The sequence below is a fragment of the Tupaia chinensis genome, unplaced genomic scaffold (genome assembly GCF_000334495.1).
Source record: "Tupaia chinensis unplaced genomic scaffold, TupChi_1.0 Scaffold000341_1, whole genome shotgun sequence".
Lineage (NCBI taxonomy): Eukaryota > Metazoa > Chordata > Mammalia > Scandentia > Tupaiidae > Tupaia > Tupaia belangeri.
This window is the reverse complement of record NW_006159835.1, coordinates 3,340,651-3,354,410: the sequence shown is the minus strand read 5'-3', so window position 1 is coordinate 3,354,410 and position 13,760 is coordinate 3,340,651. Positions and strand designations below refer to the sequence as shown.

Below are 13,760 nucleotides of genomic sequence, written 5' to 3'. Positions count from 1 at the left end.
AGGTATCCTGAACTCGAAATTTTTAAAAGTATTTTCCTACCTTCACATTGGTTCCTGGGAAGAATCTTCCACCTTGTTTTTATCACATTTTCCAAAATTTGTAGTCCATAATACTGAAAATTGGAGAATAGAAGCATGTGAATACATTGTGGTAAGACTAGCAACTCTCAGGATTCACAAATGGACAGACATTCACACATTTACATCTAAAGTTTCAAAAACATTATGCTATCAAGTTTAATTACATATATTAAAACAAGGATCTATTCACCCATATACTGAGTTTTCATGCATTTTCCTCATTTTATTGTTTACTATTCTATGTAACGTCCTGCTGTTTATACATGCTCACACCAGGAGGAAGAACCAAATAAAAGTCCTTTAGCAGCCAAATGGGCCTATCTGTAGGAGGAAAAGTAGCAGCCAGATATGAATTCACAGCATAAATGACTGCTTATAAGGCTCACGTACTTTTAACACGACCAGGCTCCTAAGAATTTAGCAGTATGGATGCTACCAAGCTTCCTACCATCCTCTAGGAGTTGTAAGCTTTTGGTCAAATATAGAAATATTATCACAGATACTTTCTATAGAAAATGTTTACAGACATCACTGGTGTGTTACTTAAGCAGCAGCAAGACAACCCATGGGTTTATTTTAAATTTTAACCCCACCCTTATAGTTGCTATTTCTACTAATTTAAAGATAAACTTTTGTGCACAGTCAAAATAATATACAAATGCATGTTGCAATCTGTATCTACCTTTCAGGTATTCCTTCCTAAATATAAACATTGTAACTTAAAAGTGTTAATAATGTTAAGAAAAAAATACAGGTACCACGGTCAAGTCATTTTGTCCCTCCTACTGATTACTCACTCTAAATAGTCAACAAAGTGTATAAGAATTTACAATGCTCCAGGCATAAGTACTAAAATTATTACTATGACCAATTAGTGTGGATAGGCAGGAGGAATAAAAAGGACAAAAATATTGTGGTACATTTCAACTGGGAGATTTAGGGAAGAAACGGCGACAATACCTGAAAGGTAAACTCACTCATATATATACATACAACTGCAGATTGCAAGTTTTGGCTGAGAATAAGAGTTCATCTTTAAAATGGTTAGTCATTACACAATAAAATAGGAGCATTAGTATTTCAACCACAGGGATCACATATTATGCTCATTTTACGTAAAGCACAATATAGACTGTCCCAAACTACATTGTGCTCAAACAATGAATGTTTTTGCTGTTTTCTCTCATTTTAACATCATACTTTTCGGAAAAATTTTGCCACTTCAACTTAAGTCCTGTATTTGTAGAATATTCCTTAAAAACTTCCAAAATAAAAAACAAGGTCAAAGTTAAAAATCTAATGTTATAAATTTGATGTAATTAAAATGTTTCATAATCAGCAGTAAATAGTGAAATTATCTTATTTTTAAGAAAATACCTTTCTGTGGGTCTCAGAGAAATGTAAATAAGGAAAAAAAGGATGGAAGTTTTTTACTAAAATTCAATTATTAACTTAAAAAAAACCATACCACTCTAAATTAAAAAAAAAAATTTATAGGCACAAAATCAAGACTGTCAAAAGATCTAGTTAAGTCGGAGCAATGCACTGCTTACTAGAGACTATCCTTTCTTGCTAAACTTCAACCAATTAAAAAAACCTTTAAAACACCAAGAAACAAAACCCATCATAAATATACCAGTTAGACGTACGTTTAACCAAATTTTGTTTACATTTTTAACTAAAAGATATTCCTCTCTTCACTGTTACATTTTTCATTGACTTCTTCCTTGCTATTTGATACTTTGTTATCTAAAATGACTATTTACTAGCTTCTAGCCCTTTCTCCAAATGTAAAAAGGTAGCATAACCTTGCTGAAGATACAATTCTAATTTCATCTTTCTGCCAAGGAGGTTGAGTCAAGGAGCCCAAAACAAGCTTTACACAGATTAAGTCAAAAGAATACATTTATCAAATACTCTAAAGCCCAACCTCTCCTAGACATAAAGACTGCATATGAAACGGATATAGAGAATTCACATTCCTTTGGTGGGGAAGGGAGTGTTTTGGTTCAAGTATCAGAAGTGACAGCCAAATCTGAAAGCCAATGATAAATGATTACTTTGGAAATATCCATAATTCATCCAAACATTCCTTAAAAATTAACTTCTGCTTTATAGTTCAGAACTTGAAAGAATCCACTGCTGAGTTATGAAGATGAGGGACAGATAACAGCAAAGACTAAATGAAAAAAAAAACAAATGCATGAAATGATCCCTATGGTAGAAATGTCTACTGAGCCCTTAAAAATACTTATTTTATGCATTGAATTCCCCTTTCCCCTCCCACCACCCATGAAACAAAAACAATTGATGAACAGAATTCAGTTAAAGGGAATCAAAAGGGTAGACCTTGTGGAGGCCTGCCGTCAAAGCCTAGCTGTGTCAGTTGCACAGGAAGACACCCCTTTTCTTCCTATTACAAGCAATCAACATAATGGAACATTATGATTAATATCAGGTAGTGTTAACATCTTTAAAGAAAAAAAAATGATTGCATAAAAGCCAAATGTCATAGTGCATAAATTTAGCACCAAATCATTTGTAATTTATGTAAATTGAAGAATTCTTTACCTGTTGCTTTCTTTCTGTTCCTCTAATCATCTCATTTTTCACAAGACAAATTTGAGTTTTTAAAAATACTGTTGATAAATCAACCCTCTCCTAGACATAAAGACTGCATATGAAACGGATATAGAGAATTCACATTCCTTTGGTGGGGAAGGGAGTGTTTTGGTTCAAGTATCAGAAGTGACAGCCAAATCTGAAAGCCAATGATAAATGATTACTTTGGAAATATCCATAATTCATCCAAACATTCCTTAAAAATTAACTTCTGCTTTATAGTTCAGAACTTGAAAGAATCCACTGCTGAGTTATGAAGATGAGGGACAGATAACAGCAAAGACTAAATGAAAAAAAAAACAAATGCATGAAATGATCCCTATGGTAGAAATGTCTACTGAGCCCTTAAAAATACTTATTTTATGCATTGAATTCCCCTTTCCCCTCCCACCACCCATGAAACAAAAACAATTGATGAACAGAATTCAGTTAAAGGGAATCAAAAGGGTAGACCTTGTGGAGGCCTGCCGTCAAAGCCTAGCTGTGTCAGTTGCACAGGAAGACACCCCTTTTCTTCCTATTACAAGCAATCAACATAATGGAACATTATGATTAATATCAGGTAGTGTTAACATCTTTAAAGAAAAAAAAATGATTGCATAAAAGCCAAATGTCATAGTGCATAAATTTAGCACCAAATCATTTGTAATTTATGTAAATTGAAGAATTCTTTACCTGTTGCTTTCTTTCTGTTCCTCTAATCATCTCATTTTTCACAAGACAAATTTGAGTTTTTAAAAATACTGTTGATAAATCAACTTAAACATTAGTAATGTCTGTCAGTATAAAAAGCAAAATTTACCAGGCAAGCAAACAGGCAAACACTATTATGTTACTTAAGGTTAGCACTTTGAGGAAGTTCTGGACTGTATTTGTGCCCTAAAATTTACAAGATGTCAAAACTAATTAATATTTAAAAACTGATAATTCATACAGTCTGATTTCTGAAACAGATGTGAACATGGCTAGTTTCTGTTTTAACACACTGTATATCAAATGAAAACCTTTGTGTATTAAACAGAATGCCATGGTATTTTATTACTTTAAGGCAGTTTAAAGAGAAGCGTGAATCATCAAGCCTAAAACAGTCAAAACACATTTTGATCAACCCTTCTGTTCAAACTTAAGAAAAAAGGACCCAAATTATAACATTTTCAATTGCAAATAAAAACTGAGTGCTGTCCCATTAAAAGCATTGACACCATGGAGTAGGGTTTTAAGCTGTCCACACAACTTGGTGTTGTAGGTGCCTAGCCTGTATTATATTGATTACTTGCCCAAAATAATTCCTGATTTTGTTTCATCTCTGAATAACATTCAGAATTTATGCTACTTAGACCTGTATACATTTTCTAAAAATAAAACAAAACAAAAACAAACCACCAAAAATAAAAAATAAAAAAAAGCCACCTTGCATACTAGTCCCAATTACAAAACTTCATTCATATTTCTTAGGACTATTTGCAAGAATTAATTCTATTTTCAGACTAAATTTTGAAGTTAACAATATAAAGTGATTTGAGATAACAAACTCTAATACTAAGAATGCGATACCTTCCTCAAAGTTTATGACTGGAAGAAAAGAAGAATGGATTTTAAAACCACCACTTGCTTACTTTCGTGTTCATATTCTGTGAAAATTCCAAAATTGTGTCGACTCTTGTCCAGGCATCGGGATGCTCCTTTAAATGTGTCAGAACTTCTTGAGCCATTCTTTGCTAAAATAGTACACAAAAAAGAATTTTAAATTCATTTGTTTCTTTGAATTATTTGTTAAAACAAAAAGTATTGAGCAAGGCAAAAATCCTACTAGGATAGTGACCTACCAACTTCCAGAAAAATCAAGAAATAGACTTTACAAAAATTAATAAAGATGTGTTAAGTAGTGTTCCTAAACTTTAACTAAAATGGTAATATTTTACTTAAAACAAAATAGGACCTCCCTTTTCTGGTAAATCTGGTTAATTTGATATTCTTTAAACTGAATTTAAGTTCAACCAACAGTACCTACTATACTGAATCCAGAGTTTTCAACACTTACAATCAAAAGTAATATTAAAAAAATATAACTTCTACTTAGATAAGTAATATAGCAGTATATACTATTTTTTATAAGTTACCAATACGTATCTAACTTTATAAATGTATTTCATGCAAAGACTGATTTAAATTAGGTCCAAATAAGACTACGAATCCCAAATACTGAGAGATGTAAAACCTTAAGACCCATAAGACTTTAGAAAGGTGTCATAAGTTTATTGCAATTACTTTTCTCATTCTTAAATTCCTAAAATCCCATATATTAAATCCTATTTTTTTAGAAACTTTTTTCACTTTTTTAATTTTATTTTATTTTTATTTTATTTTATTTTTCACTTTTTTAAACACCCACACATAATAATAAACCTAGGCACTCATCAACTAAACTTAACAAATGTTAACATTTTATTCAATTTTTAAAAATTATTTATTGAACTTTATTTATTCATTCATTCATTTTTAATTTGACCAGAGATACACACAGACAGAAAGTGAGAGAGAAGATGAGAAAGCAAGCCACCAGGTCCAGGACTTGAACCGTGGTCAGGCATGTGGGAGCATCCAGTATCTTAACCACCACGCCACCCACTGGTTCCAACATTTTATTAAACTTTGATCAGTATTTAACATAAGAAAACTAAAACTTGGTAAACTGAGTAAGCAAGCCGCCAGGTCCAGGACTCGAACTGCGGTCGGCCATGTGGGAGTCCAGCACCCTTAACCACCATGCCACCTGCTGTTCCCCGTTTTGTTTATTCTTTTTTTTTTTTTTGAGAGTTTTTTTTTTTTTTATTTTTTTTTTTTTTGGCATTTTTTTTTTTTTTTTGGTTATAGGGTGCATGCGCTCGCCAGACAGAGAGACAGACAGACAGAAAGTGAGAAATCACACACCCCCCCCATTCCCCTCTCGGGATCTTGGGCACGCATGCACACGCACCCGGTCCGGGACGCAAACTGCGGTCATGGGATTCCAGCAACATAGTCATTAGGCTAAATGCTGGTCGCCCCCTTTTTGTTTATTCTTGTAAGAGGAATGATTTAATAAACTTGGTACCTTTTCTGGCCCATATTTTCAGGCCACATGTACAAATTTCATAGTTACGTAGCTGCTAACTTTTGAAATAGTATATTATAGGAACCTGACAGTGGCACAGCAGTAAAATGCTGACACCCTGCAGGGCATCCCACATGAAAAGGGTTCCTGGTTTGGGTCTGGAAACCACCCAGAATTTGCTGGGTACATGTATGTCCATGGTACAGGGCTTACTGAGGACTGGGGGTGAGTCATGAAATGGAGGCCCCACTAGAGGTGTACTTGCTCACTTTCCCATCCATGGAAGGAAGAAATAAACTTAAGGGAGAAAATACAGAATTTCTTCTACAATTTTCTTTTTCACCTTGACATCCTTTTAAGATCCAAATCATTTTAAGTTTTTCATATCATATAAGCACATTTGTATTTTATTTAAGACTGGGTCTTGGGGGACCAGCAGATAGTGTAATGGCTTTGTCGCTAGACTCCCAGGTAGTCAATGGTAGTTCGAGTCCTGGACCCGGTGGATTAAACTCACAACGGGCGCGTGTACGTGCGTGTCCAAGATCCCAAGAGGACAACGGAGAAGGGACTGTAGCATGGCCATTCTTCCTGGGGGGTGATTTCTCACTTTCTGTCTTTCTGGCGAGAGCACGTGCACTGTAGCAAAAACTTCTCATAAAAAAAAAAAAAGGGGTCCTGTTTGCCTCATTGTAATCCTCCCATGTCAAGTCTTCTACCTGGGGATACATGCTCAGACCTTTCCTAGCTCTTTCAGAGCTCTCCCTATGTCGCCCCAAGTCAACCTTGAACTAGAAATTCTCTTGTTTTCAGCCTCCCTTAGTCTCTGGAATTTCTAAGTCCATAACACCATAGCAGGTATTAGGCTGGGCCAGATATCAAACTGGGGTCTCCTATGTAGTTCAAGCATGGAAAAAACACAATGTTTTAACAGATCGTGGCACCGTAACCAGGCCAATAATTAATAAATTTTACCAAAGACTTTTAATTCTATTGATAATTTTTTTCTCTAAAAGCAACAGCTTAATCTTTATCTGATTGTTCCGCAGCTCAAATGGATCATTCCTTCTACTTCTTTTACCTACTTTTTATTTATTCATTCATTTATTTTAATTTGACTACAGAGAGAGAGGGAAAGTGAGAAAGTAAGCCACCAGGTCCGGGACTCAAACTGTGATCAGTCATGTGGGAATGTCCAGCACCTTAACCATACCACGCCATCTGCTGGTCCCTCTTTTACCTACTTTTATAAAAGGTTGGTTTGAGAATCGTAAAATTTATCAATTACTGGGACTGGCAGATGGTGTGGTGGTTGGAGACATTGGACTCCCACACAGCTAACCACAGTTTGGGTCCTACACCTAGCCGGGCTTTCTTACTCCCCCTGACCCGTCTCCCTCCCTCCCTGATCAAATTAAAATAAGTAAATGAATGAATAAAGATTTTATTAAATAAAATAACTTTAAAAAGGCAGTCAGAAGGCATTCTTTCTTACTTGAACAATCATTTCTGACACAGATAACTCATAATCTTTAGCTTTGCTTTTATTCCAGCTTTTAAAAATCCACATGCTTATTCATGATCTTTTTCATTTGTAGCAAAAACCCTGTCACATTCATGATTTTCTCATTAATCAACCATCACACTACTTAATAGTCTTAAAACTTTTAGAGATACAGGGCAAGTTCCATGGCCTAGTGGTTAAGGCAGCCCAATCCCACATGGCCAACTCCCCAATGCTTAGGAAATATGTTTGAGTACATGCCCAAAATCCCAAAAGGAGAGAGAGATGTAGAAAAGATTAAGGAGTAACAATTCCTCATAAGGGGTGCTTTCCTCTCCATCTATCTAGTAGATACTCATAATCTCTAGCAAAAACAAAAAGCCAAAACCTTCTAGAGAAATACAACCAATAACTTATATGGTAATTATCTGGCCAAGAACCATCAGAACCATTATAGAACTTGGGGGGAGGGGGGACACAGTTGACTAAGTTCCACTATGAGGATCTAGGTTAGCAGTTATGAATTAAAGTGTAAGCCTTTAAACTTTTTTTCTTTAAGGTTTCTGCCACAGGGCATGTAAGCTTGCTGGAAAGACAGAGAGAGGGAAAAGAAGAAATTATCTCTCATCGAGAATGGCCATGCCTCAATCCTTTCTCCTCCACTCTCCTCCTAGGGCTTTGGGCATGTACACACCCAGCATGAACTTCAAGCCAGCAGGTCTGGGACTCGAACTACAGAGTTGGCCATGTGAGCCTTAACCACTATGCCACTAATGACCCAAGTGTAAGCTTTTAAAATATTGTTCTAAGGGGGTAGAATTATGTCATATGAGCAATCACAGAAGGCAGAAGTGAATTTTCCATGGTCAAAGCATGTTTTAGCAATGTTTTGATCCTCTCCCTGAAAATACCTAACCAAGTATCATATCTAACTAGAGATAAACTCAAGCATCAAACAGCAAAAATCAAGACAATAAGGTAAATCAAGGACCCATGACTATAAAAAGAACAAGGTAGACCAGCAGATGGTGTAATGGTTATATTGCTGGACTCACACGGTGGTCTGACTCCCGCACATAGGAGTGTGGGTGAGCGTGCCCAAAATCCATTCAAGAGAATGCAGCATGGCCGTCCTCTGCAGAAATCACAGAGGGGGGTGGAGAGTGGGGGATGGAGTGATTTTTCTGTCTCTCTGGTGAGCACGCACACCCTATTAACAAAAATATCAACTTAAGGAAAAAAAAATCCGTGGTTAAGTTTCCTTTTAAGTATTTTCTAAAAGAATTACTTTAACTTTATTATTATTATTATTTTTTTAAATTTGGCAAGAGAGAGAAAAAAAGAAGGCAAGCCACTGGGTACAGTACTTGCACCATGGTCAGCCATGTGTGAGACTAGCACCTTTAACCACTATGCAAACTGACAGCCTCTTGGTAGATCTTTTGAAGTAACAATGACGAGCATTCTACACATACTGAATATCTCCCATATTACCACCATGTATTTCAACACCTATATAAATCATGTCCTTTCCTACTGGCCACAACTTTACTTGAAATTACTCCTAGCATTTGCATCTTATGTTTATTTTCTCTTAATCACATCATCTGTACATGATACTACAAACTTAAAATCCCAGCAGGAGTTTAAAAAAATGACACAAAAACAAACCAGGGAGAAATTCTACATCTCCCTCTGCTACTAACTAAATGGTGAAAGCATTTTAGTTGCTAAGCAATAGAGTTCAAAATACTTAACACATTTTTGGAGAAAACATCCAATTTTTCTTGGTATCTTTCTTTTCTTGGCTGTCTACCTGTCTAACACAAAAATGCTTATAAAAGGTAGCCCTGGGTCAGCAGATAGTGTAGTGAAGGCACTGTACTTCCACAAGGCCAACCTGGTCCAAATTCTGGACCCAAAAGAAAATCATGCCAATCGCATGTGTGCATGTGTGCCAAAATCCCAAGAGGAAACTGGAGAGGAGTGGCCATTACCCCAGGGGATGATTTCTCACTTTCCTTCTATCTGTCTGTCTGTCTCTCTGGTTAGAGCACATGCCCTATGGCAAAAATCTGAAGAAAAGAAAAAAGGTAGCCCTAAAGTGACAATGTTAAATATCTAATTAAAATGACCATATAGGCAAAAGTTCTGTCCACAGATTAAAAACCGATCTTCTGGGCCCAGAGACGGTATACTGGTTATATCGCTGGATCCCAGAATGTAGTCGATCACGGTTCAAGTCTCAAATCCCGCGGCTTAAAACTCATGCTGGACACGTGTGTGTGCATGCCCAAAATCCTGAGAGGAAAATAGAGAAGGGGCTGTACTGTGGCCATCCCCTCTGGAGGTGATTTCTTGCTTTCTGTCTCTGTCTTTCTGGCAAGCATAAGTGCCTTATAGGAAAAAATCTGAGGGAAAAGAGTCATTCTATCTTCCTTTCCAAAGACAGTCCTTAAAAAATGGGCTGGCATGGCGGTTAAGGGCACTGGACTCCCACATGGCTGATGGCAGTTCAAGTCCTGGATCTGGCTCTTGCTTTCTCACTTTCTCTCTTTCTTTCTCATTCTGTCCCTCTCTAGTCAAACTGAAATAAATAAATGGATAAATAAAATTAAGTAAAATAATTCTTTAAAAAAAACTTAGGTGGGAACCAGCAGTTAGCGTAATGACCATGTCGCTGGACCCCCACGTAGTCAACCGTGGTTCGCATCCCAGACCCAGTGGCTTAAAACTCACGCCGCGAGTGTGTGCGTGCGTGCCCAAGATCCCGAGAGGAGAATGGAGAAGGGATTGTGGCGTGACCATCCTCCCTGGGGGGTGATTTCTCGCTTTCTGTCTCTATGTCTCTGTCTGTCTGTCGAGCGCTCGCGCCCTATACTGAAGGGAAAAAAAAAAAAAAAACCTTAGGTTACCTATAGTGAACTTAAAAAATTTAACAGGCCAACAGGTGGCACAGAGGTTGAGGTACTGGATCCCACATGGCTGGCTGCCTGTTTTGAGTCCTGTATCTTGGGGCATGAAAATCATGCCAGGCACATGTTTGTGCCTGTCCAAATATCCACAAAACATCCACAGAGGAGAAGGGAGAACAAATAGTCATCCCCCTGCGCACCCCGCCCCCCCGTTGGGATGATTTATCTCTCTCTCCCCTCCATCTCTCTCTATCAGGTGCGTACACAGGCACCTCATGTTAAAAAGAAAAAAACTAAAACTTTAATTAGCCCAATAAATTTTAGTTACTGTTATCGATGTGTGGTGTTTTTGAGATCAGAAAAAAAAAAAAAAAAATTTAAGAAACCTCATCATCTTTTACAATGATACCCTCTCTGCGCTGTACTAGTTTTTTTTTTTTTAAACAAACTTTATTACTAAATCCTATCTCTTGCCAGGTAGGTAATATTTGTACATGGGACTGTAGGACAGTAACTAGAGAACTTCAGTAGATCAAATAAAGACCTCTGACACTAGGACCATGCTTTCCACTATAGCTATCTACTCTACATCACAAATAAGTCCCACAAGATGGTAGTGCATAAACACTAGAATGTCCTAGAAGTTCAAAAACATGACTTTTTGACTTCAAAATAAGTTAACTAGCATGAAGCTCTAAAACCTATTTCCTCATTTATAACATAAATGAATGTCATTTACTGATTTATGTTTATGCAACTGATTTGTCATAAGGGATTAGACTAGAAATTCTTTTTATCTTTGGGAAAATTACTACCTTTACAAACAAAATACTGGGAAATACTTTTCTAAATCTTTTTATTAGTAAGTCAACTTAAAATTTAATCTTTTCTTTTTTTTTTGAGAGTTTTTTGCTATAGGACACATGTGCTCACCAGAAAGATACAGAGAGACAGAAAGCAAGAAATCACTCCCTGGGGGTGGGGGTAATGGCCATGCCACAATTCCTTCTTCTTCATTCTCCTCTCAGAATCTTGGGCATGCATGCACACGTGCCCAACATGAGTTTAAGTCACCAGGTCTGGGACTCTGAGCCATGGTCGACCACATGGGAGACCAGTGACACAGCCATTATGCCAACTGCTGGTCCCAAAATTTAATCTTTTTTTTTTTTTTTGAGAGAGAGATATTTTTACTAAAAGGTGTGTGTGCTCACTAGAGAGACAGAGACAAAGAAACAGAAAGTGAGATATCACCCCGTGGGAAGAGGCAAGGCCATAATCCCTTCTCCATTTCTCCTCTCGGGATCTTGGGCATGCACACACACAGGCCTGGTGTGAGTTTTAAGCTGCTGGGTCTGGGACTCGAACCACAATCGACTACATGGGAGTTGACCCCAAAAATTTAATCTCTTAATATTGTGAGACATTATTAAAAGCAGTATTAGAATAAATCCTTGATGATAAAAATTACCACTAATTCTCATTTATAACCCTACAAAAACACTGGTTTATGTGGGTTTATTCATCATACTTCTAGATGTCGTTAAATAGGTTAAAAGGATGCAAAGACTACAGTATCAGCTTAACTGACGTGAAAAATTAAATGTCCTTCCTAATGGTTACATATCTGCACTTCTTACGTATTCAAAGATGAACCCAAGCTTACTTCATGCTTTTCCACCTTTCACACTTTCTTCCAAAAGCAGCTCCTGTCCATGAATCCATGTTTGAAGCTTAAAGCGCCATGCTTAAGTACAACACTATGAAAACAACCACCTGACGTGTAATAAGTACCAAATGGAGTAACATTTTCAGGAATACTTTTGGAAGAAAGAATATGGCGATCAAATGTTCCTAGACAAGTATATGAATCCAGATTAACACAAGCTGAGAGGATCACAGGACAGCAATTTCTTCTGCTCTTAGAACTTCCAAGTTTCTGTGAACAATTTGTGATCTAAACTATTGCGCATGTTTCTTTCTTAACCCCAATTCATTCTTTACACATAGGCCTCAATCTTTTCAGTATTTGGGCTACTGGCTCTGCAGAAGCAAGGAACATCAATAACTCTGTAATAATCAGAATGTTACCTAACTGTATATTGTTTACTTTATTGTAAAGACTGATGAACAGCAGGCAATTAATAGTTTTAGATTCCTTAAAGAAAAAAAAAAAAAACCTCCAAGTTTCTATTGTTGTAAAACCAATATTTTCAGATTTTATCATGGAATGGAAGTATTTATGCAGCTTAATATTTATACATGCTTTTCAGTCTGTCTATAGTAGATACTACCAAATCCACATTTCTAATAAGTAGGATAGCACTCAGGATTTTTTTTTTTTTTTGAGAGGTTTTGGCTATAGGGCACATGTGCTCACCAGAAAGAGAGAGACAGAAAGCAAGAAATCACCCCTTAGGGGGTGATGGCCACACCGCAATCCCTTCTCCTGCATTTTCCTCTCAAGATCTTGGGCATGCATGCACATGTGACCAACTTGAGTTTAAGCCACTGGGTGTGGGACTCGAACTGTGGTCGACTACAAAGGGGTCCAGAGACATAGCCATTATGCCAACTGCTGGTCCTAGCACTCAGGATTTTTTAACCATACAAATATAAACAACTTGACAATATAATTATAACTTCATACCTACTAGATGAACATGATCTAACATGGAATCCAATGTTTTAGCAACAAAATTGTACTATTAAAATGTTTGTCATATCACCTTAGATTTCTGACCCAACTGTAGAAACTTTTACTCATTTCAAACCGTGTTTAACTCTGTAAAGTGTACACCCAAGACTGTCCAGTTTGTCAAGTATACAGTTTTGAAATTCACACAGTACTGTTTCAACTATCTTTTGCTTGTGGAGGGGTGAGGGGGATCCACAAATCCAAAAAACCTTAAATATTAAATATGGCTTTTTATTTTAAGGCAATTCTCTACATTAACAGTAGCAATGCATAAAACTTAGGACCAGCACTCAGCGTAATGGCTATGTCGCAGGACTCCCACGTAGTCGACTGCTGTTCAAATCTTGGAGCTGGTGGCTTGAACTCATGTGGGGAATGTGTGCGTTTGTGCCCCCAAGACCCCAAGAGGAGAATGGAGAAGAAGGGATTGTGGTATGGCCATCCCCACTGGGGGAGTGATTTCTCGTTTTCTACGTGCCCTACAGCAAATATCTCTTAAAAAAGAAAAAAAAACTCAATGCAAAAATATGTAGTACTGTCTTAGATTTTGTAAACAAACTATCTCTGAAAAAACTTTATAATTTAAATCTTTGAAAAATAGATAAACCATCAACTCTAAACATACTAAGTACATATAAATGCACATACAACCTTAATGTCTATGAAGGACTTAATACTTTGGGCTCTTTTATTAAATACAGATTTCTGACATTAAAATGGAAAGTATGTAGGAGCAGCAGCATCTCTGAACTCCCACATAGTAAACTGTGGTTTGAGTCCCAGACCCAGCAACTTAAAATTCATGCCGGACACGAGTGTGTGTGTGTGTGTGTGTGTGTGTGTGTG

The 13,760-nt window shown here is 36.9% G+C and overlaps 1 protein-coding gene across 2 annotated transcripts in view; it reads right to left on the bottom strand.

The window, feature by feature from the left end:
- The window catches only part of XPO1 (exportin 1), a 56,192-nt gene that overhangs the window by 40,569 nt on the left and 1,863 nt on the right, over positions 1-13,760 (bottom strand). Inside the window, exons 2-3 of one of the 2 annotated variants that reach the window (XM_014589219.2) lie at positions 4,320-4,421; positions 41-113 (exon numbers count right to left, since the gene is read on the bottom strand). In XM_014589219.2, the coding sequence (XP_014444705.1) occupies positions 41-113; positions 4,320-4,421 (175 nt within the window). Of the gene's footprint in view, positions 1-40; positions 114-2,430; positions 2,513-4,319; positions 4,422-13,760 lie in introns of those variants that run through there. The other variant, XM_027773339.1, reaches the window with a different exon arrangement.